We start from the raw sequence: 25,456 nt of genomic DNA, 5'->3' as shown, positions 1-25,456 counted from the left end.
GGCAGACCAGGAGATTTGGTCAAGACATTTACACAGATCAGACACGGACAAAATTGTATTAGCTCGGATTCAATGGTGTTAATTTAAATAATAAACAAAGAAAAAAGAATAGGTCTCCTCCAGGAGACCTCCTCCAGGATACGGTCTTCTGAGCAGTATCCTGTGCGAACAAAACCAAGCTCCCTCCATTATCTCTGGTACTGAGCACGACTATACAGGATTATAAACTGGGTGATTTGAACCTTGAATGCTGATTGGCTGACAACCGTGTTATATCAGACCATATACAATGGGTATGACAAAACATTTATTTTTACTTCCCTAATTCCGTTGGTGAACAGTTTATAATAGCAATAAGGCACCTCGGGGGTTTGTGATATATGGCCAATATACCACGGCTAAGGGCTGTGTCCAGGCCCTCCGTGTTGCGCCGTGCTTATGAACAGCCCTTAGCCATGGTATATTGGCCAATAACCACACCCCCTCGGGCCTTATCGCTTCAATAACCTCTCTTCCCCAGTCCCCACTCCCATGTGCTGTCCTTCTGGCAGCTTTAATGGGACTCGTCCAGCTGGTGAGCAATCAGCCCCTTGATTACTCACAAAGCATAATCAGCCCCAATTAGTCCTGGCCGGAGACCCCGTCGAGACCTGACACATCCAGCAGAGGGAGCCATCACTGTGTGATGTAGACTCCGTCTATCACCAGGCCTCAACGCGGCTCCCCCTGGTGGCTAACCTGGGGTACGCCACAAAAGCTTGAGAGGAATCAGACTCCACAAGCTTACATGAAAATGTATCAAATGCAATACAAATTCCTTTGTATGTATACACTACAGCATTGGATTCCCTGTAGGTTTATTTTACGCCTGCAACGTTAGGTTAGAGTCCCCGAGCTTGTCTGTACCCCGAAATTCATGAGTGTCTTCAACCTGAGATCAACTGTAGAAATGCATCACAAAAATGTGTTTATGTAGGAAAATAAAAACATGAAAAATAATGTTCTATAAATCTATACACTAAAGAAATATGAACAATTCTGTCACACCACTAAGAACATCTGAGTCCCTGAGCTATAAATACACCCTGATCTTCTTGTGTCTATTGCCACCTCTCAGGCTGTCTGCTCTTCCAGGTCTTCAACCAGGCAGCGGTCTGCTTCTCTCAGGGCTTGGTAGAAGTGTTCCTGGGCGCGGGCCCCCTTTCTGATCACCATATCCAGTAGAGCTTGGTTCTGCAGGGTCTTTGGGGTTTTGCTGAGCACCTCCTCCCTCTCCTCGTCAATCAGAACCCCCCGGTCCGGTTGCTGGAGATGCAGGAGTATGGGTCGCAAGACTCCCAGACGAGTCTCTAGCGCCATTCTGTGTTTTGTAATGAAGGCTCGACCAGGGGGGATAGGAGTTACAGGTGGAGGGGCCAAAACTGAGAAATTAAAAATACGTATTTAAAATTGAGACTTGACATCCAAAATACATTTTCAAAAATCACTAAAAGTAATAATAACTATTTTGACAACTCAGGACCATTAGGATAGCTACAATGGTGCATTTTAAATAGATTTTAATTGGATTTATTTAATTTAGATTTTTCCATAATGTTTAAATTGTGAGATTGCCATTCGTGATGAGGCTAAGTAGAAGTTGAGATGAGTAAAGTTACCTGTAGACGTGAATTCTGTTAGTGAGGCTGTGGATGAGAAACACATTTTTGTTGCTATCTGATGAAAGACTGCATCTATTACAATAAGTCATCATGATCATATAAATACACTATCATAAATAACAACATTGTTTTACAAATAAATAAAACATATTGATCAAAATAAATGACAACAGCAAAATGACCAATAGTTCTAGTATTTCTTGCACATGTGGATTGCGCACTTTGACCTTTCAATTTCAGTTACCTGGAAGCCAGACAAGTCCATCCCATACAAATGTATCACTGCCATTTTCGTTCAGAAAAATATTTGCTTCTTTAACAATCGATTGCATGAACAACTGAAATGTTGGAATGTAGTTTTCATAGGACTGGAAATCAACAAATGATGCTTTCTGTAAAAGAAGTGTTTGTTTAGTCAATCAAATTGTCATTTGAATACACAAGATAATAAAATAATTGGCAAGCAACATTTTCTAGCTCATCTCAGATATCACCGTTGGTTTTATTCGATGGTCATCTGTAAGATCGGTGGAGAGGGTGTATTCTTGCTTCGGGGTGAGTTGGCAGTGAGAAGTTGTTTCAAGGTAGATTTCTCTATCCCCATTGCTGCTTCTCCTTTCCTCCCGTACCTTGAGAAGACAGATATGGAATGGACAGATAAATTGTGCTTCAATTGAGTCAAGAAGAAATACACTGAGGATGTATCTCACACATTAAACACATAATAACACGTTTGTGCCCCTTGTAAACGCTTCACTTATATTCATTATGTGTTTGTAATGCTTGGTTTTGTATGGTAAACCTTATCTAAGTCAATCAACAAATGTCTTTTATAAAGCCCTTTTTACATCAGCAGTTACCCACCAAAAAACTAAGAGCAAGAAATTCAGAGGCAGAAGTACAGTGGCTCTGATGGGTGGCCAGTCCTCTTCTGGCTATACCGGGTAGATACATTACTCAAAGCATGTCTGCCTTTTTGTGACACAGTGATAATGTTCTGCATTATTCACAGTGTGTATTTAATTGAATTCCAGCAAAGGTATAGGGTTTTTTGATATGCCTACCTCCTTGAGTACAACATTACTGGGAAGCAACAAAACCTTCAGGATGGACCTCTTGTCAACATCTGGGAGTTGGTAGAATAACAAGACAAGGGTATCGATAGGAGAGATGGGCCTGCATTCTTCACTGACGATGCCATACTTAGAGAATCCAGTGACATGTATTATGACATGTGTGTCTGTTAGCTCAAGGTTATCGATAAATTCCACTTTTTTGTCATCAGTCACATGGGCTACAGACAGGAAGTCACATCCACCCTCTAGGAAAGAAATATATTTCTAGAATTTCATGACGTGCTGAGATTTTTATGGCAATTCAAAACAATGTTGATGCAGATGATAGGTAAATGAAAAGCATATGCTCCTTCAGAATCAAATCAGTCGTAAAGTATTAGGACTTTTATCAAATCACCACTCACGATCATAGAGCTCACAGTGTGGGAGGTGTAGCTGACCGACAGACCCTTGGAGACATGTAAACTTAAACAGGGGCCCTGCAGGCCTCTTGCCTCTCTGGGCTAGAAGCCTCCTGTTCCAGGGGACTGTCCAATAGAGCACCTCTCCCTCCCCCTCCATCTCAAATACTAGTCCAGTTATACTGCACTGGAACAGACCTGCATGGGGGCACTGGAACCTGTAGGGCAGAACAACACAAATGAAGAATGGTAATTTTGTGCTTTCCCTGAATTGTATCAATAAAAAAGGCAACATCAAGTTAATAAACAACATTACCAGTATGTTCCCTTGTTCTCATGATCACAGGTTTTAGGTTCAAATTGATAGGGAGTCACAGACTTCTAAAATGTAAAAACAATAGTTATTGAACCAATAGTTTGTTGAAAAGATCTAACAATGGTCTTTCTTTCAGGTGAGGCTCTTACAGAGAGAGAGTCAACAGCTGTGCGATCCGATGCTTCTCTATCCAAGGCACTAGAAGAACTGCCAACAAGTTGGACGTGTTCCTCCTCAAGGTCACTCTCAGAGCAAGAGCAAGATACGGTTGATCTGGCAGGTGTAATAATGCCCGGTGAGACATACCATGTCGTCTCACTTTTTTTAAAAGATGGGTGTTTTTCTCCGGAGCAGACAGGCACTAGAAAGAGAGAGTGTGTGTGTCAGTCACAAACAAATCTTTGTCAACTCAATGAGACTGTTCTCTATGTTACCATCTGCCAGACAGTATCGGACCATCAGGTCTAAGAACAAAAGGTTTGAAACAACATCCACAACAACCATGTTTTACACTCAGTTTCAACCTGCTGTTGAACTTCTTTCTTCAAATTGATCATCACATTGAGGTGAGTTTTAAAAGCATGATACTGGTTTGATGATAAGTGTTTGATGTGATTTTCCATTGCATTTGTATTGATGTCAGAGCGGTTAGAGGAACAATAGAGCCCTGAGTACCAGGCCATTAGCGACCTGATGATCATTAGCAAGTTGGGTACTACTAACGCATGTCCAGAGTACATGAAAGGAGATAACCATGACTCCAGGGGCGAAAATCTGATATCAACTTTGGAGGGGACAATTACATGAAATTTTCTCAAGAGCAATTCCTGAGGGGGACACCAAAAGTAGTGCTGTAACACATAGCCTACGTTGTAATATGGTAAATGTATATTGAGGAACCAAAGAAATAAGGTGTTTGCCGTACTCCTAACTACCGGTACCCAAGACGACACAACTAATCACTACAGCAATACCATTGCCTTTAACAAATCTTAGTTCAGTCACCAGTTTAAGTTGAGAGTGGGGGTATCCATGGCATTTTCCAATTATGTTCCTATTTTACAAGTAAAACAAATTGAGAACCTTTCATAATGTTGCCAAAGACTCAACAAACTTACCTGAAACTCCATGTCTCTGCCAGTCTGTCCCTGCATATCTGTCCCCAACTCTGCTGTCTGTGTGCCATCTGTTGCCTGCTCTGCCTAATGACATCATTGTGAAACATTTCTATTAGCATTTCACTTCTTTCTTATGAACATTTTATCAACTAGTCTTTGAGATATTAGGCTACTAGGGTTCTTACTTTGCATTTTAGTGTACTGAAAAATACTCTGAAGTCTGTCTTTTTTCTGCCATTTTTCTACCTGGCTGGCTACACACACACAGTGTGTAGGTTATTAACAGTAGGAGATGGGCTTCTATCTCCTTTTCTTCTATCATTCTATATGGGCTTCGATCTAAAAGGTAGCTAGCAAATGTGAAACGGATTGCAGTGACAAGAGTTGACAGCTGTATGAGTTCACCATTTACACAACATATACTGCAACCTTTTGTAATTTTAATCGTTTGTTTCATATTGGCTGGCTTCCAACAATAGCTGAACTTGCAAAGCTAGCGAGCACCAATTCCGTTTCAGTGGTGTTTGCTATAATCTTTGCTACCCGGGTTAAATAAAGGTGAAATAAAATAAATAAAAGTTCCCTTGCGACAATTTAGCTTTTGCAACGAGACCATTAAATATACACTGCTCAAAAAAAATAAAGGGAACACTTAAACAACACAATGTAACTCCAAGTCAATCACACTTCTGTGAAATCAAACTGTCCACTTAGGAAGCAACACTGATTGACAATAAATGTCACATGCTGTTGTGCAAATGGAATAGACAACAGGTGGAAATTATAGGCAATTAGCAAGACACCCCCAATAAAGGAGTGGTTCTGCAGGTGGGGACCACAGACCACTTCTCAGTTCCTATGCTTCCTGGCTGATGTTTTGGTCTCTTTTGAATGCTGGCGGTGCTTTCACTCTAGTGGTAGCATGAGACGGAGTCTACAACCCACACAAGTGGCTCAGGTAGTGCAGCTCATCCAGGATGGCACATCAATGCGAGCTGTGGCAAGAAGGTTTGCTGTGTCTGTCAGCGTAGTGTCCAGAGCATGGAGGCGCTACCAGGAGACAGGCCAGTACATCAGGAGACGTGGAGGAGGCCGTAGGAGGGCAACAACCCAGCAGCAGGACCGCTACCTCCGCCTTTGTGCAAGGAGGAGCAGGAGAAGCACTGCCAGAGCCCTGCAAAATGACCTCCAGCAGACCACAAATGTGCATGTGTCTGCTCAAACGGTCAGAAACAGACTCCATGAGGGTGGTATGAGGGCCCGACGTCCACAGGTGGGGGTTGTGCTTACAGCCCAACACCGTGCAGGACGTTTAGCATTTGCCAGAGAACACCAAGATTGGCAAATTCGCCACTGGCGCCCTGTGCTCTTCACAGATGAAAGCAGGTTCACACTGAGCACGTGACAGACGTGACAGAGTCTGGAGACGCCATGGAGAACGTTCTGCTGCCTGCAACATCTTCCAGCATGACCGGTTTGGCGGTGGGTCAGTCATGGTGTGGGGTGGCATTTCTTTGGGGGGCCGCACAGCCCTCCATGTGCTCGCCAGAGGTAGCCTGACTGCCATTAGGTACCGAGATGAGATCCTCAGACCCCTTGTGAGACCATATGCTGGTGCGGTTGGCCCTGGATTCCTCCTAATGCAAGACAATGCTAGACCTCATGTGGCTGGAGTGTGTCAGCAGTTCCTGCAAGAGGAAGGCATTGATGCTATGGACTGGCCTGCCCGTTCCCCAGACCTGAATCCAATTGAGCACATCTGGAACATCATGTCTCGCTCCATCCAACAACGCCACGTTGCACCACAGACTGTCCAGGAGTTGGCGGATGCTTTAGTCCAGGTCTGGGAGAAGATCCCTCAGGAGACCATCCGCCACCTCATCAGGAGCATGCCCAGGCGTTGTAGGGAGGTCATACAGGCACGTGGAGGCCACACACACTACTGAGCCTCATTTTTACTTGTTTTAAGGACATTACATCAAAGTTGGATCAGCCTGTAGTGTGGTTTTCCACTTTAATTTTGAGTGTGACTCCAAATCCAGACCACCATGGGTTGATAAATTGGATTTCCATTGATTATTTTTGTGTGATTTTGTTGTCAGCACATTCAACTATGTAAAGAAAAAAGTATTTAATAAGATTATTTCTTTCATTCAGATCTAGGATGTGTTGTTTAAGTGTTCCCTTTATTTTTTTGAGCAGTATATTTAAGACAATGGTAGAAGAGAGTGTAGTTCTGTTCAGTTTATCGCTAACCTTATCACAGGGACTTTGAAGCACAAACTTACATGCATGCTGATCTTGGAATAAATTGACGACAGCAAAGATTCCATCTTTGACGACGCCACATAAATGGAATAGGTACTAGCTAGCTTAATAGTTAATATTTGCGCGCTAGCTCTGCAAATTCAGCTAGTGTGTGTGAACCCTGGCACGATTGACTGGATTAACCTCACGTCAGTTACGTGCATTGAGTGCCTTTCAGACAGTAGATACGAACCCTCTGTTACCTTGCCAACTAAGGAACTGGCTGTGGATCAAACCATTGTGAGGAAAAGGGTGGGGGGGGGGTCGCAATCTTTTGAAACTTAAAAACGCGCTGTTAAGTGTCTATAATCAGCACAATTGCTTTCATTGCGTATTATTAATATTACTTAAATTACATAGTTATGTTTACAGTGATATATTGGGGGGAACAAATCATATTTTTCCCAGGATGGGGGGGTCGTGTTCCCCCCATCCCCCCTGGGATTTCCGCCCCTGCATGACTCAAAGGTCGCGTCGAATTTTACTGCAGTCGTGACTCATGACTGCCGGTAATAGGGTCACCGCAACAGCCCTACGCACAACTCGTCGATCCTTATCACTGATGGGCTATTGCAGCATACAACCACACCGGGTTTCACTCCCATCAGCTAAACACAAGATCACCAACACTGGACAATTGAGGAGTGGAAAAACATTGCCTGGTTCGACTAATCCCGGTTCCTGTTGTGTCATGCTGATGGCAGAGTCAGGATTTGGATGGTGATGATGGTGTACTGTTTTCCCCAACACCAATTGAGCAACGAACGATTACGATTTTCAGGCTGTTCTTGAGGCAAAAGGGGCTTGACCCGGTACTAGATGAGTGTATTTAATAACTGTCCAGTGAGCATATTTCCCACAATACTTATTACTAATTTGTTCATATTTTAGACTTTGCAATCTGACTTCATAGTTTACTTTTGATTATTTTGATGTTGATATTTGTACTGCACTGTTGAGGAGAGATCGCAAGTAAGCATTTCACTTTAAAGTTTACACATGCTGTATCCTGGGCACAATTAAACTTTGATATACTTTAACCTTAAAGGAAAAATCCACCCAAAACCACTCAAACCATACATAACACTAATATGTGAGAACAATATTTTTTGTGAACAAATGTTTCATTTTTTCGTTATAATAAGGCTGGTAACAACATTTCAAATTGTTGTGGAAATCTGTTGCAGCTCAAGTCGACTACAAAACCCACAATGCAATGCTCTCTCTATGGGCTGGCTAGCTAGTTAGCTAGGTAGCTCGCTAGTTAACGTAGCAACACACAATAATACCAAAGTCAATATCAGCATGTGAAGTAGCTAGTTAGCGTAAAATCGCCTAAACAAACTGCACTATCAATTTAGGAGTCTACAATCTCACCATGTTCAACCTGCAGATCGGTGTGCCTCAAAGAGTCGAGTCTGTCATTCGCAACTTTACCATCCAATGCACCCTGGGCTGAAGAGGCAGACAAATAGGAGAAATGTGTTAGACCCTCTGTTAAATTACACATTTGTTGAGGTAGAAATATTACAAAAATATGATCAATGGCTCATTCGAGAGAAGACAACCTCCCACATTATGACATCGGCCAGTATTATAATCTGACATGTATAATGGGTGTTTTCGTGATCTATAAGTCGTATTCCTATTAACTTCAAGTGTAGTGAGAGTGGCTTTATCACAGTGCTACGTCACACCGGTTGAATTTCTGCCTGCTTGAACGGCAATAGCTCAGATACACATGAAAACATGACATTTCCCAAGGAATCGATTGAAAATTGCTCAGATGCACAAAAACATTCAAAATGTGTGAACCTTTACTTTAAATAGGAACTGTACTGGCTGCTTTCACCTCCGTTTTCCTCCTCATTAAGCAATGCCACTGAAAAGACAAACTTTGTGTCTTGAACGCGTGCTTTGATGTGGGTGTTTCTTATGTGTTGTCGGCCAGTAACACAGTTAGTCATTAACCCATCAAGATAACATAAAGATACTATAACCAGCTCTGCTAGGGTGAGTAAAATATTCAGAGTGAGGTGTTCTCTCATTTGTGTCTGGAAGTAGCTATCAAGCTAGCCAACTTTAGCCAGTTAGCTTCAGCGCTTGACTGCTATTGTGAGATCACTCTTCAACTGGAGCATCCGTGTGCACTCGGAGTGCCCCGAGAGATCATTTAAGAGTGAACACCCTGTGTTAGTGGGTATTACTTGAAATCAAAACCCAACCTTCAAATGTACCAAGGAAAGCAGAGATATGTTACAAGTACCCCTCATATCAGACGCTCTTGTTTTAGAAAGTACTAGCTTTATGTTCAAAGTTATTGTTTTAACACTTTTTTAGTCCATTTTGGGACTATAATTAATGTACAGTATATGACTACTACTGATGCCACATAAGCTGTTTTCCTGATGCCACATATACCTTCTCCTTCAGTCTCGGCTGAGATTCGGAGAGTAACTGGCTATCAAACAAGGACGTGCATTTGTAATGGATAGATATGTCAGTCGTGCTGTGTTACCTCCTCTATGAGATCTCTCTAAGACTTCAGCAAGATCATTCCGGTACAGCAACCTCAGGACCACCACAGTGATCTCCACAGCTTTCTCAGGGCCATAGATCTGCATGATCTGATCCACTGTGTCCTGCCAGTTAGAGTTCTTCAGCTGGCTCTCTGGAATGGGAGGAAGTTTGTCCAAAACATCCTCAGTCAGATGCCACTGAAATCTCTTCAGCTTGACTGTGCTCAGCTTCTCTAGAGTTTCCAGTAGAAGATTTGGGACAGACAGCATTGTGGGTCCCTATAGGAAAAACAACACAAATCCATTTGAATTCAATCACTTTTGACAGCACCCCTTTTGATTTGAAAGAAACCTTCCATACATTGTAGAAGTGCTCAGAAAGTGAAACTTTTTGGACCTGAATGCCAAAACATTCAGGAGATAAAGGTGCCTATTTTGCATACCGCATCATGAGACATGTCTCCATCACTGGAAAAGATAAACGGTTGTGGCTGATATAATTTAAAAGCTTACAAACAGTGTTGTCAAACTATCTTATAATTTCTTGTAAAAATGTTTTATTGTTGTAAATATGTACATATTTTAACCTTAAACGTCAATTATACCAAAATGGGGGGGGGGGCAGCAGGTGGTCTGGGGGTAGAAGCTTTTTTTGGCCAGTCTGTTAGTTTTAGCCATGATGCTCCTGTACACTCTTAGAAAAAAAGGGTACCAAAAGAGTTCTTTGCAGAGGATAAGAGGAGCTTTGATCTAAAGAGCCCCTTTTGGAAGACAAGGTTTCTTTGTAAGGCAAAGGTTTCTACCTAGAACCTTTCACATCCTAAGAACTGTTTTTGGAAGAAAGGGTTATTTGATGATTCTTTGGTATTCAAGAAGGATTCTTTGGAAAGTAAGAAGGGCTTATTGGAATGGCAAGAAGGGTTCTACATAGAACCATATATTATATTTTACAGAATGCTCTATTGCAGGGTGATTTTCAGAATGTTTTATTTTAATATCTGTGGTTTTGCATGTACATTAATTGTTTGATTAATTTTATGCTACACAAAGATAAATATCATACATTTTTCTAAATGAATTAAATCTGTCAGTAGTTGGACTTATTGCACCTGTTACTTAGATGGTTGTTCCATTGTCATAAATAATCACATTTTAAAGGCTAATAAGGCTGGTGAAACCGTTCATAGATGGTTCTAGGAAGAACTCTCCAAAGATAAAAGGGTTCTCGGTGGAACCCTTCATAGAGGGTTCTAGGAAGAACCATTAGATTCTAAAATGGTTATTGGTAGTACCCTTATTGGTAGTACCCTTCTAGGCAGAACCCTCTATAAAAACGGTTCTACCCAGCACCAAAAAGGGTTCCCCTATGGGGAAGAGAGTACTCTCGTGTCTGAGTGATGGAAGCGGGGAGAACAGGCCATGGCTCGGGTGGCTGAGGTCCTTGATGATTTTCTTGGCCTTCCTGTGACACCTGGTGTTGTGTGTACACTCAACGGTAGATTCGGCTGAGTGTACCACCCTCTGAAGTGCCTTGCGGTCAGCGGCGGTGGAATTGCCTTAGCAGGCTGTGATGCAGTCCAACAGTATGATCTTGATGGTGCTGCTGTAAAACACTGGAAGGTCCTCGAGGACAGGCCAAATTTCTTCAGCCTCCTGAGGTTAAACAGTTGCTGTCGTGCCTTCTTCACCATGCTGTCTGTGTGGTTTGACTATTCCAGCTCCTCAGAGATGTTGTACGCCATTTTTGACCGTCTCCACGGCGGTCATGGATGGGGGCTTGCCCAACCTGGTTCCTCCTGAAGTCCATAATCAGCTCCTTAGTTTTTCTGACATTGAGGGAGAGGTTGTTTACCTGGCACCACACCGTCAGAGTACCTACCTCCTCCATGTTGGCCGTCCCATCGTTGTTGGTAATCAGGCGTGTCGTCAGCGAACTTGGTGATGGAGTTGGAACTGTGCGAGGCCACACATTCATGGGTACACAGGGAGTACAGGACCGGACTGAGGACAGAACCTCGTGGGGCCCACGCGTCGAGGACCAGTGTAGAGGAGATAATGTTGCCCACCTTCACCAGCTGGGGGCGGCCTGTCAGGAAGTTGTGAGGGCATTTTGAAGTTAAACCTTACTAATGCTTGTGTACTTAAATATCCTTCTTTAAGCCTAGGCATTGGGCTTGAGATTGATAAAGAAACTAACTCATATAAGATTGCGTGTGTGCACATGAATAGAGGTCTGTTCTAACTGTTCTGTGTGTGTAGAATGACCCCATGATGTCTGGCCACTCAGCCAAGACTGACAGAAACGAACTGGTTCCTCAGCTTAACTGGAGACAGAGAAAAGTGATATATTCTGCACATCTGTGATAGAGCTGTTGTTATGTTTGGAGCCTGTCTCTGGACAAAAGATTCATGTTTTGTGTGTGTGTGTGTGTGTGTGTGTGTGTCTTGTGTGTGTGTGTGTGTGTGTGTGTGTGTGTGTGTGTGTGTGTGTGTGTGTGTGTGTGACCAGTACGACCATACATCATCTGGGCCGACAGTCAAAGGCGCTTGCTTGCCCAACTTGGGGGAACCGTCGAGCTACTGTTAGAGGAAGTATGTCTGTAGTGACTTCCTGTCGTTCTGGCCCCTATTGTCCTCACTCGGTTGTGACAGACTGAGGCAATCTTTTCACCCAGTTGTCTCCCCTCACACACACACATACACATGCATAGGGTCACGTGTTTTGCAGATGCTTGCATGGGGTAGCTCGACTATATAAATGCTCCTGCATTCTTTGAACGAGAGGCTCTCACTCCACTTCACCTGTGTGGGTGGGGTGACCAGCCTCCTTATTAAAATAAGTTTATAATAAAAGTAATACCTTGATTGATTGATTGTTAACTTTGCCTCTCCTCGTTATTAGTTAAAGGTAGGATTTCCATCAGAAAATCCAGGGCCCAGTTGCATATTGTCACGTCCTGACCAGTTAAGTGTTAGTGGTTGTTGGAGTTTGGTCAGGATGTGGCAGAGGGTATTTGTTTTATATGGTTCGGGGTGGTGGTGTAGGTAGTAGGTCGTTTTATTTATGTATTCCGGGGCTTTTGGGCACTGCTCTGTGTTTATGTATTTCTATGTTTAGTTAGTTAGTTGTGGGTATAGGTTCTAGGTTCGTTTTCTATGTATAGTTTATTGGGATGGGACTCCCAATTGAAGGCAGGTGTGTTGAGTTGCCTTTGATTGGGAGTCCTATATAATAGGGTGTGTTTGTCTTTGTGTTTGTGGGTAGTTGTTTTTGCAATGCGTTTGTTAGCCTGCAAAACTGTTGCTGTCGTGTTTATTGTTTTTCCTGTGGATGCCTTACTTGAGTTTATTAAAAGTATGAGTATTCACATTCCCGCTGCGCCCTTCAACAAAACGACAACAGTTGTTACACATATGGAGTTCAGTCCCAGGGCTGTGAGCTTTATGGGGAGCTTAGAGGGCACTATGGTATTGAAGGCCGAGCTGTAGTCGATGAACAGCATCCTCACATATGCATTCCTCCTATCCAGGTGGGTGAGAGCAGTGTGCAGAGCAATGGTGATTGCGTCGTCTGTGGATCTGTCGGGCGGTAGGCGAATTGGAGAGGGTTGAACGTGTCAGGGAGGGAGAAGGTGATATAGTCTTTGACTAGCCTCTCGAAGCAGTTATTATAACGACGGAAGTGAGTGCTACGAGTTGGTAGTCATTCAGTTCCTTTTCTTGGGCACTGAGATGATAGTGGACATCTTGAAGTAGGTGGGGATAATGGCCTGAGCTAGAGAGAGATTGAACATCTCCAAAAACACAACAGCTAGCTGGCCTGCACATGCTCTGAGGGAGCGGCTAGGGATGCCTTCTGGGCTGGCAGCCTTGCGAGAGTTAACACGTTTGAATGACTTACATATGCCACTCCATGGAGACCGAAAACAAATAGCCCTCGTTGTCCACAGGGGCTCTCCTCGGCAGCTCAGAGTTGTTTTGCTCGAAGTGTGAGAAAACGGTGTTTAGCTCATCCAGTAGGGCGGCGTTGGTGTCCACGACGTGACTGGATTTATTTTTGTAATCCGTGATCGTTAGAAGCTCCTGCCACATATGCCTAATATCCTACCCGCTGAATTGATCCTCCACTTTGTCCCTCCACTTTTGTCTCGCCATCTTGATCGATCTGCGTAGGTCATATTTGTAATGTTTAACCATACAATTGTCCCCCGACACCTTACCATGTTTATAAGCAGCATCTCTCTCCTTAAGTTTCCCGGAAAGGCTGAAGGTTTTGGCATTCAGGTCCAAAAAGTCCCTTTCTGACCACTTCTTCCATGGGCAAATATGTATGGAAAGTGTGGTTTAAATCCATAGGTAAGCACCAAATGGTGACACCGTTCATAGGGAATGGTCCATGAACACAAAAAAGATTGTTTTAGTCTTTGCTCACAATGACAAACCCTTAGAAATGGCCACTAGTCTTACCTCTTGCTTTCTCTTCTTCAGACTGCCAGTCAGAATCTTCGGTTTGTACCTTTTCCTCCTCTTCCTCGCCGCCCCCCCCTCCTCTAAGCGATCCAACCCTCTCATCAGACAGGTTCCACCTGGACACAGAAAACAGTCACACACTGTTCCCCTACACCACCACATGCTCTGTTCACTTGTTGTTTACGATTCATGAAAAAAATAATGCAGTACATTAGCTATGATAGAGTGGTTAATATCAGGCTATATATTCAATGTCCACTCACACTCCAAAGTCCCTTCTGCTCCCTGACTGGGACCTGTCAAGATGCTGGACTGCCCAACAGAGGAAGCAGAGTGAGGCAGTGTAGAGGCAGAAGCATGGGTGCTCTCTTATATATACACTGCTCAAAAAAATAAAGGGAACACTTAACAATGTAACTCGAAGTCCATCACACTCCTGTGAAATCAAACTGTCCACTTAGGAAGCAACACTGATTGACAATACATTTCACATGCTGTTGTGCAAATGCAATAGACAACAGGTGGAAATTATAGGCAATTAGCAAGACACCCCCAATAAAGGAGTGGTTCTGCAGGTGGGGACCACAGACCACTTCTCAGTTCCTATGCTTCCTGGCTGATGTTTTGGTCACTTTTGAATGCTGGTGGTGCTTTCACTCTAGTGGTAGCATGAGACGGAGTCTACAACCCACACAAGTGGCTCAGGTAGTGCAGCTCATCCAGGATGGCACATCAATGCGAGCTGTGGCAAGAAGGTTTGCTGTGTCTGTCAGCGTAGTGTCCAGAGCATGGAGGCGCTACCAGGAGACAGGCCAGTACATCAGGAGGCGTGGAGGAAGCTGTAGGAGGGCAACAACCCAGCAGCAGGACCGCTACCTCCGCCTTTGTGCAAGGAGGAGCAGGAGAAGCACTGCCAGAGCCCTGCAAAATGACCTCCAGCAGGCCACAAATGTGCATGTGTCTGCTCAAACGGTCAGAAACAGACTCCATGAGGGTGGTATGAGGGCCCGACATCCACAGGTGGGGGTTGTGCTTACAGCCCAACACCGTGCAGGACGTTTGGCATTTGCCAGAGAACACCAAGATTGGCAAATTCGCCACTGGCGCCCTGTGCTCTTCACAGATGCAAGCAGGTTCACACTGAGCACGTGACAGACGTGACAGAGTCTGGAGACGCCGTGGAGAACGTTCTGCTGCCTGCAACATCCTCCAGCATGACCGGTTTGGCAGTGGGTCAGTCATGGTGTGGGGTGGCATTTCTTTGGGGGGCCGCACAGCCCTCCATGTGCTCGCCAGAGGTAGCCTGACTGCCATTAGGTACCGAGATGAGATCCTCAGACCCCTTGTGAGACCATATGCTGGTGCGGTTGGCCCTGGGTTCCTCCTAATGCAAGACAATGCTAGACCTCATGTGGCTGGAGTGTGTCAGCAGTTGCTGCAAGAGGAAGGCATTGATGCTATGGACTGGCCCGTCCGTTCCCCAGACCTGAATCCAATTGAGCACATCTGGGACATCATGTCTCGCTCCATCCACCAACGCCACATTGCACCACAGACTGTCCAGGAGTTGGCGGATGCTTTAGTCCAGGTCTGGGAGGAGATCCCTCAGGAGACCATCCGCCACCTCATCAGGAGCATGCCCAGGCATTGTTGGGAGGTCATACAGGCACGTGGAGGCCACACACACTACTGAGCCTCATTTTGACTTGTTTTAAGGACATTACATCAAAGTTGGATCAGCCTGTAGTGTGGTTTTCCACTTTAATTTTGAGTGTGACTCCAAATCCAGACCACCATGGGTTGATAAATTGGATTTCCATTGATTATTTTGTATGATTTTGTTGTCAGCACATTCAACTATGTAAAGAAAAAAGTATTTCAGAAGATTATTTCTTTAATTCAGATCTAGGATGTGTTGTTTAAGTGTTCCCTTTATTTTTTTGAGCAGTATATATATTGTGGCAAAGAAGGGGGTCAAGTGATAAATGGCAGATATGTGAGGGCAGAACTAATAAACGGGCTCTGCCCGATCACTAAAATGGCCACCCCGATCAGAACTACAGATCACAAAATGGCCGACTGCCAAAACTACAATTCCCAGAAGCAAGGGGAACCCTCAGAAGGTGGAGCCGACCCACAGATAAAAGGTCAAGAAAAACCAGGAAGAGAGAGAGAGGGCGGGAAGGATCTATGAACCATAGAGAAAGAGACAATCTACATTGGCTGGATTTACCGTTTACGAGCTGGACTGTTTTGGACTTACCTGTTGGCGTTTAGACCTGGACCTTCCGAGAACCAGATTTGTGTACCGAACCCTGCTATCCTTGACCTTACCTGCAGCCTGGGTGGACCAGGACAGCGACACAAACACACAGGTACTGTCATGTTCGAAATAACTTTCATTCTGGGCTGACTTTGGTGACAGTTTCCCACTTAATTTGTGACAAACGCTCCTAACTTTGAAGAGGTTTGCCACAATATATATACATATATATACGGACACATTAGAAAGAATTAACAAAAAAACTGAGCAAACTAGAATGCTATTTGGCCCTAAACAGAGAGTACACAGTGACAGAATGCCTGACCACTGTGACTGACCCAAACTTAAGGAAAGCTTTGACTATGTACAAACTCAGTGAGCATACCCTTGCTATTGAGAAAGGCCACTGTAGGCAGACCTGGCTCTCAAGAGAAGACAGGCTATATGCATACTGCCCACAAAAGTAGGTGGAAACTGAGCTGCACTTCCTAACCTCCTGCCAAATGTATGACCATATTAGAGACACATATTTCCCATAGATTACACAGATCCCCAAAGAATTAGAAAACAAACCCAATTTTGATCAACTCCCAATTTCACTGGGTGAAATACCACAGTGTGCCATTCCAGCAGCAGGATTTGTGACCTGTTGCCACAAGAAAAGGGCAACCAGTGAGTCTACAATCTCACCATGTTCAACCTGCAGATCGGTGTGCCTCAAAGAGTCGAGTCTGTCATTCGCAACTTTACCATCCAATGCACCCTGGGCTGAAGAGGCAGACAAATAGGAGAAATGTGTTAGACCCTCTGTTAAATTACACATTTGTTGAGGTAGAAATATTACAAAAATATGATCAATGGCTCATTCGAGAGAAGACGACCTCCCACATCATGACATCGGCCAGTATTATAATCTGACATGTATGATGGGTGTTTTCGTGATCTAGAAGTCGTATTCCTATTAACTTCCAGTGTAGTGAGAGTGGCTTTATCACAGTGCTACGTCATACCGGTTGAATTTCTGCCTGCTTGAACGGCAATAGCTCAGATAAACATGACATTTCCCAAGGAATCGATTGAAAATTGCTCAGATGCACAAAAACATTCAAAATGTGTGAACCTTTACTTTAAATAGGAACAGTACTGGCTGCTTTCACCTCCGTTTTCCTCCTCATTAAGCAATGCCACTGAAAAGACAAACTTTGTGTCTTGAACGCGTGCTTTGATGTGGGTGTTTCTTATGTGTTGTCGGCCAGTAACACAGTTAGTCATTAACCCATCAAGATAACATAAAAATACTCTAACCAGCGCTGCTAGGGTGAGTAAAATATTCAGAGTGAGGTGTTCTCTCATTTGTGTCTGGAAGTAGCTATCAAGCTAGCCAACTTTAGCCAGTTAGCTTCAGTGCTTGACTGCTATTGTGAGATCACTCTTCAACTGGAGCATCCGTGTGCACTCGGAGTGCCCCTAGAGATCATTTACAAGTGAACACCCTGTGTTAGTGGGTATTGCTTGAAATCAAAACCCAACCTTCAAATGTTCCAAGGAAACCAGAGATGTTACAAGTACCCCTCATATCAGACGCTCTTGTTTTAGAAAGTACTAGCTTTATGTTCAAAGTTATTGTTTTAACACTTTTTAGTCCATTTTGGGACTATAATTAATGTACAGTATATGACTACTACTGATGCCACAGGCTGTTTTCCTGATGCCACATATACCTTCTCCTTCAGTCTCGGCTGAGATTCGGAGAGTAACTGGCTATCAAACAAGGACGTGCATTTGTAATGGATAGATTTGTCAGTCATGCTGTGTTACCTCCTCTATGAGATCTCTCTAAGACTTCAGCAAGATCATTCCGGTACAGCAACCTCAGGACTACCACAGTGATCTCCACAGCTTTCTCAGGGCCATAGATCTGCATGATCTGATCCACTGTGTCCTGCCAGTTAGAGTTCTTCAGCTGGCTCTCTGGAATGGGAGGAAGTTTGTCCAGAACATCCTCAGTCAGATGCCACTGAAATCTCTTCAGATTGACTGTGCTCAGCTTCTCTAGAGTTTCCAGTAGAAGATTTGGGACAGACAGCACTGTGGGTCCCTATAGAGAAAACAACACAAATCCATTTGAATTCAATCACTTTTGACAGCACCCCTTTTGATTTGAAAGAAACCTTCCATACATATTTGCGCATTGTAGAAGTGCTCAGAAAGTGAAACTTTTTGGACCTGAATGCCAAAACATTCAGGAGATAAAAGGTGCCTATTTTGCATACCGCATCATGAGACATGTTTTCATCACTGGAAAAGATAAACGGTTGTGGCTGATATCATTTAAAAGCTTACAAACAGGGTTGTCAAACTATCTTATAATTTCTTTTAAAAATGTTTTATTGTTGTAAATATGTACATATTTTAACCTTAAACGTCAATTATACCAAAATCGGGGGGGGGGGGGGCAGGTGGTCTGGGGGTAGAAGCTATTGGCCATTCTGTTAGTTTTAGCCATGATGCTCCTGTACACTCTTACAAAAAAAGGGTACCAAAAGGGAGGCGCTTTGATCTAAAGAACCCCTTTTGGAAGACAAGGGTTCTTTGTAAGGCAAAGAGTTCTACCTAGAACCTTTAACATCCTAAGAACTGTTTTTGGAAGAAAGGGTTATTTGATGATTCTTTGGTATTCAAGAAGGATTCTTTGGAAGGTAAGAAGGGCTTATTGGAATGGCAAGAAGGGTTCTACATAGAACCATATATTATATTTTACAGCATGCTCTATTGCAGGGTGTCACGGCATACTAGGAGTGGTGGTAGGAGTCTGGCACAGAGAGCATAGGTAAAGTATAGCGTCCTTTATTCTTTCCCGCACAAAACGGTCAACGCCAAAACAAACGGGCGTGTAAAACAAACGACCAACCTAGAACAACGGGCAAACAGTCCGAAGAGAGAATACAAGGCGTAAGCCAGCACATCCAAAAATACAACAACAGCAAAAGTAATCCTGCACAAACCTGGGTGGGCTAAGCAGGCTTAAATAAACACAAATCAAGAAACACAATAGGGAACAGGTGCAACCAATAAGACTATACAAACAGAAAAGTAAAAAGGGATCAGCGGTGGCTAGTAGGCCGGCGACGACGACCGCCGCTCGAGCAGGCAGGGGAGCCACCTTCGGTGGGATTCGTGACACAGGGTGATTTTTCAGAATGTTTTATTTTAATATCTGTGGTTTTGCATGTACATTAATTGTTTGATTAATTTTATGCTACACAAAGAAAAATGTATGATATTTTTCTAAATGAATTAAATCTGTCAGTAGTTGGACTTATTGCACCTGTTACTTAGATGGTTGTTCCATTGTCATAAATAATCACATTTTAAAGGCTAATAAGGCTGGTGAAACCGTTCATAGATGGTTCTAGGAAGAACTCTCCAAAGATAAAAGGGTTCTCGGTGGAACCCTTCATAGAGGGTTCTAGGAAGAACCATTAGATTCTAAAATGGTTATTGGTAGTACCCTTATTGGTAGTACCCTTCTAGGCAGAACCCTCTATAAAAACGGTTCTACCCAGCACCAAAAAGGGTTCCCCTATGGGGAAGAGAGTACTCTCGTGTCTGAGTGATGGAAGCGGGGAGAACAGGCCATGGCTCGGGTGGCTGAGGTCCTTGATGATTTTCTTGGCCTTCCTGTGACACCTGGTGTTGTGTGTACACTCAACGGTAGATTCGGCTGAGTGTACCACCCTCTGAAGTGCCTTGCGGTCAGCGGCGGTGGAATTGCCTTTGCAGGCTCTGATGCAGTCCAACAGTATGATCTTGATGGTGCTGCTGTAAAACACTGTGAGGGTCCTCGAGGACAGGCCAAATTTCTTCAGCCTCCTGAGGTTAAACAGTTGCTGTCGTGCCTTCTTCACCATGCTGTCTGTGTGGTTTGACTATTCCAGCTCCTCAGAGATGTTGTACGCCATTTTTGACAGTCTCCACGGCGGTCATGGATGGGGGCTTGCCCAACCTGGTTCCTCCTGAAGTCCATAATCAGCTCCTTAGTTTTTCTGACATTGAGGGAGAGGTTGTTTACCTGGCACCACACCGTCAGAGTACCTACCTCCTCCCTGTAGGCCGTCCCATCGTTGTTGGTAATCAGGCCTACTACTGTCGTGTCGTCAGCGAACTTGGTGATGGAGTTGGAACTGTGCGAGGACACACATTCATGGGTACACAGGGAGTACAGGACCGGACTGAGGACAGAACCTCGTGGGGCCCACGCGTCGAGGACCAGTGTAGAGGAGATAATGTTGCCCACCTTCACCAGCTGGGGGCGGCCTGTCAGGAAGTTGTGAGGGCATTTTGAAGTTAAACCTTACTAATGCTTGTGTACTTAAATATCCTTCTTTAAGCCTAGGCATTGGGCTTGAGATTGATAAAGAAACTAACTCATATAAGATTGCGTGTGTGCACATGAATAGAGGTCTGTTCTAACTGTTCTGTGTGTGTAGAATGACCCCATGATGTCTGGCCACTCAGCCAAGACTGACAGAAACTAACTGGTTCCTCAGCTTAACTGGAGACAGAGAAAAGTGTTATATTCTGCATACCTGTGATAGAGCTGTTGTTATCTTTGGAGCCTGTTTCTGGACAAAAGATTCATGTTTTGTGTGTGTGTGTGTGACCAGTATGACCATACATCATCTGGGCCGACAGTCAAAGGCGCTTGCTTGCCCAACTTGGGGGAACCGTTGAGCTACTGTTAGAGGAAGTATGTCTGTAGTGACTTCCTGTCGTTCTGGCCCCTATTGTCCTCAGTCAGTTGCGACAGACTGAGGCAATCTTTTCACCCAGTTGTCTCCCCTCACACACACACATACACATGCATAGGGTCACGTGTTTTGCAGATGCTTGCATGGGGTAGCTCGACTATATAAATTCTCCTGCATTCTTTGAACGAGAGGCTCTCACTCCACTTCACCTGTGTGGGTGGGGAGACCAGCCTCCTTTATTATAATACGTTTATAATAAAAGTAATACCTTGATTGATTGTTAACTTTGCCTTTCCTCGTTATTAGTTAAAGGTAAGATTTCCACCAGAAAATCCAGGGCCCAGTTGCATATGGAGTTCAGTCCCAGGGCTGTGAGCTTTATGGGGAGCTTAGAGGGCACTATGGTATTGAAGGCCGAGCCGTAGTCGATGAACAGCATCCTCACATATGCATTCCTCCTATCCAGGTGGGTGAGGGCAGTGTGCAGAGCAATGGTGATTGCGTTGTCCGTGGATCTGTCGGGCGGTAGGCGAATTGGAGAGGGTTGAACGTGTCAGGGAGGGAGAAGGTGATATAGTCTTTGACTAGCCTCTCGAAGCAGTTATTATAACGACGGAAGTGAGTGCTACGGGTTGATAGTCATTCAGTTCCTTTTCTTGGGCACTGAGATGATAGTGGACATCTTGAAGTAGGTGGGGATAATGGCCTGAGCTAGAGAGAGATTGAACATCTCCAAAAACACAACAGCTAGCTGGCCTGCACATGCTCTGAGGGAGCGGCTAGGGATGCCTTCTGGGCTGGCAGCCTTGCGAGAGTTAACACGTTTGAATGACTTACATATGCCACTCCATGGAGACCGTAAACAAATAGCCCTCGTTGTCCACAGGGGCTCTCCTCGGCAGCTCAGTTGTTTTGCTCGAAGTGTGAGAAAACGGTGTTTAGCTCATCCAGTAGGGCGGCGTTGGTGTCCACGACGTGACTGGATTTATTTTTGTAATCCGTGATCGTTAGAAGCCCCTGCCACATATGCCTAATATCCTACCCGCTGAATTGATCCTCCACTTTGTCCCTCCACTTTTGTCTCGCCATCTTGATCGATCTGCGTAGGTCATATTTGTACTGTTTAACCATACAATTGTCCCCAGACACCTTACCATGTTTATAAGCAGCATCTCTCTCCTTAAGTTTCCCGGAAAGGCTGAAGGTTTTGGCATTCAGGTCCAAAAAGTCCCTTTCTGACCACTTCTTCCATGGGCAAATATGTATGGAAAGTGTGGTTTAAATCCATAGGTAAGCACCAAATGGTGACACTGTTCATAGGGAATGGTCCATGAACACAAAAAAGATTGTTTTAGTCTTTGCTCACAATGACAAACCCTTAGAAATGGCCACTAGTCTTACCTCTTGCTTTCTCTTCTTCAGACTGCCAGTCAGAATCTTCGGTTTGTACCTTTTCCTCCTCTTCCTCGCCACCCCCACCTCCTCTAAGCGATCCAACCCTTTCATCAGACAGGTTCCACCTGGACACAGAAAACAGTCACACACTGTTCCCCTACACCACCACATGCTGTGTTCACTTGTTGTTTACGATTCATTAAAAAAATAATGCAGTACATTAGCTATGATAGAGTGGTTAATATCAGGCTATATATTCAATGTCCACTCACACTCCAAAGTCCCTTCTGCTCCCTGACTGGGACCTGTCAAGATGCTGGACTGCCCAACAGAGGAAGCAGAGTGAGGCAGTGTAGAGGCAGAAGCATGGGTGCTCTCTTTATTTATTTATTTATTTATTTATTTATTTATTTATTTATTTAATATGAGAGAGAGAGAGAGGGGGACACATTAGAAAGAATTAACAAAAAAACTGAGCAAACTTGAATGCTATTTGGCCCTAAACAGAGTACACAGTAACAGAATGCCTGACCACTGTGACTGACCCAAACTTAAGGAAAGCTTTGACTATGTACAAACTCAGTGAGCATACCCTTGCTATTGAGAAAGGCCACTGTAGGCAGACCTGGCTCTCAAGAGAAGACAGGCTATATGCACACTGCCCACAAAAGTAGGTGGAAACTGAGCTGCACTTCCTAACCTCCTGCCAAATGTATGACCATATTAGAGAGACATATTTCCCTTAGATTACACAGATCCCCAAAGAATTAGAAAACAAACCCAATTTTGATCAACTCCCATATCTACTGGGTGAAATACCACAGTGTGTCACGTCCTGACCAGTATAGAGGATATTTGGTTATTGTAGTTTGGTCAGGACGTGGCAGAGGGGAGTTGATGTATGTGTATGGGGTTTGTCACTGGTCTATGTCTGTGGTTCTATGTATAGTTCATTGGGGTTGGACTCCCAATTGAAGGCAGCTGTGTTGAGTTGCCTTTGATTGGGAGTCCTATATAGTAGGGTGTGTTTGTGTTTTGTGGGTAGTTGTTTTTGCACTGCGTTTAGTATAGCCTGCAAGACTGTTGTACTGTCTTGTTTTTTACCCGTGTATGCTTTATTCTAAAGTAATTAAAAGATGAGCATCCACATTCCCGCTGCGTATTGGTCCTCCCTTCAACAAAACAACATTTTCTGTGACAGTGTGCCATTCCAGCAGCAAGATTTGTGACCTGTTGCCACAGGAAAAGGGCAACCAGTGAAGAACAAACACCATTGTAAATACAACCCATAGTTCTGTTTATTTATTTTCCCTTTTGTACTTTATATATTTGCACATCGTTACTACACTGTATATAGACATAATATGACATTTGAAATGTCTTTATTTTTTGGGAACTTATGAGTGTAATCTTTACTGTTCATTTGTATTGTTTATCTCACTTTTGTTTATCTACTTCACTTACTTTGGCAATGTTAATATAGATATTTTGTTTTGCTGTGTTACCTCTGTGATCTCTCTCTAACTTTTCAATGAGATCATTCCGGTTCATCCTTCTCAGGATGCCCACTGTGATCTTCACAGCATTCTCAGGGCTGTATTTCTGGGGGGTCTTCCGCCAGTCAGCCCTCTCCAGTTGGCTCTCTGGGACAGGACACAAGCCAGGCAGCTGGCCACCAGTCAGGTAAAACTGAAATCTCATCAACTCCTCTGTGCTTAGCTCCTCCAGAGTGGGCAGCAGCTGACTTGGAAGACCCAAATAGCTTCTCTCTTTCAGCTCCTCAGCCCTCAACACAGACGGCTTATAAAGTATTGTCGACCTGGACACAAGAAACAGGCACACAATGACCATGTTTAAAAACATCTAATAAAATAAATAAGAGCTCATTCTTAATAAAGCACCATTGTTTTAACACCTCAATCTAAATAAAGAAACCTGTTCTGAATTAAATTTGCTCATTCTGATTGAGAATTGCTTCTGAAAAGAGGTGGATTATACCTTTTGATAAACCGGCCAATGGGAGAATATTAGCACATCTCTTTTGGATGATCTTGTTCAAGCAGAATACATTGCAGTCTTATGTGCATGTGTCATATACTATTTTTGTTCAATATTTATAATAGAATCCATGCAGAACCCAACTTTTAACAGTAAAATGATGCCATAGAAATGGCAGATAAACACTATGAAGTGCAACAAAAACATCAGGTATAACTATTTGATCATTTCCTTGTTTTGTTGCCAATGGATTTCAAATGATCAAACAAGTTGGATAATATAAAATAAGAGTTGTTTTAATTTCAGTATTTTTTCTGAAGGACAGAACGATGCTGAAATGCAGCACAGTACATTATTGTCTATTTCGGAACACATGCCACTCAAAAACGAACAGAAATATATTGTGGCAAATACCCGTTAATTCCGAACATAGATTACACCTGAACTCTTATTCAGAAAAAGTTGTTGTGGTCACTGTTTCCATTCCACCACCACATGCTGTATTTACTTCAATGTTCCACATGAATTTCACTCAATTAATGAAAATGATGCAATAAAAGAGGTATGGTAGAGTTGTTTATATCAGGCTCATTAATCCCCACTCACATTCTAGCGGTGTCGCGGGAGAGTTTATCGGGTGACTCTTCAATCTCTGCCTCTGCCTGGCTCCCGGAAGCAGCAGCCCGGTAACTGCTTTGGCTATACCAACAACTTTATGAGATGAAATCAAGTAGGAAGTAAGTTGCTATGTTTGGTCTCTTAATGTTATGTGATTAAAATAAGAAAGGTTTACTATCGACAATGTAGATTTTAACCCAGACATTCTATGTAGGCCTATCAGCAACATAATCACATGTAGTTGCATTGTTTCATCCATTAAATAAATTATATTTCTTAATCAAGTCTATCTCCCACTTCATTGTTGATGTCAATGGAATATGAAAATATAACGTAGCCTACTTTTCTGTAAACAAACTTTTACAGGGACATTTACCTAATATTTGTGAAATGACAGAATACTACATTTCCCTATAAACAATGTCTTACCATGGATGGATCCATTTCAAACACAAAAAGTGCCGGCAGCACAGGAAAATATGAAAGAAGAGTTTTACAGATTTTGAATTTACTTTCGTTTTCAGCAGTGAGTCATCCCTAGTTCTATGCAGACTGTATGTGGG

The 25,456-nt window shown here is 43.5% G+C and overlaps 1 protein-coding gene across 6 annotated transcripts; it reads right to left on the bottom strand.

Annotated features, from left to right (window-relative positions):
• Positions 1 to 294: 294 nt before the first annotated feature.
• LOC106564798 (uncharacterized) lies at positions 295 to 25,456 on the bottom strand. Of its 6 annotated transcripts, none has more exons than XM_014131201.2 (18): positions 25,323 to 25,456; positions 24,882 to 24,986; positions 23,783 to 24,096; positions 22,284 to 22,402; positions 17,950 to 18,229; positions 16,822 to 16,899; positions 13,866 to 13,984; positions 9,398 to 9,677; positions 8,257 to 8,334; positions 4,573 to 4,656; positions 3,604 to 3,815; positions 3,455 to 3,519; positions 3,142 to 3,356; positions 2,726 to 2,982; positions 2,156 to 2,290; positions 1,906 to 2,053; positions 1,659 to 1,685; positions 295 to 1,421 (listed from the first exon to the last, which is right to left on the bottom strand). In XM_014131201.2, coding segments are annotated over exons 2-18 (2,721 nt in total). In that variant the 5' UTR covers positions 24,884 to 24,986; positions 25,323 to 25,456; the 3' UTR covers positions 295 to 1,113. The 6 variants fall into 6 exon arrangements, 5 of the variants coding, with proteins under 5 accessions (XP_013986676.1, XP_013986678.1, XP_013986677.1 ...); XM_014131203.2 differs by having other exon boundaries at positions 2,726 to 2,787; XM_014131202.2 differs by lacking the exon at positions 4,573 to 4,656.

The sequence above is a fragment of the Salmo salar genome, chromosome ssa12, assembly GCF_905237065.1.
Source record: "Salmo salar chromosome ssa12, Ssal_v3.1, whole genome shotgun sequence".
Taxonomy (NCBI): Eukaryota; Metazoa; Chordata; class Actinopteri; order Salmoniformes; family Salmonidae; genus Salmo; species Salmo salar.
This window is presented reverse-complemented; position numbering and strand designations above follow the sequence as displayed.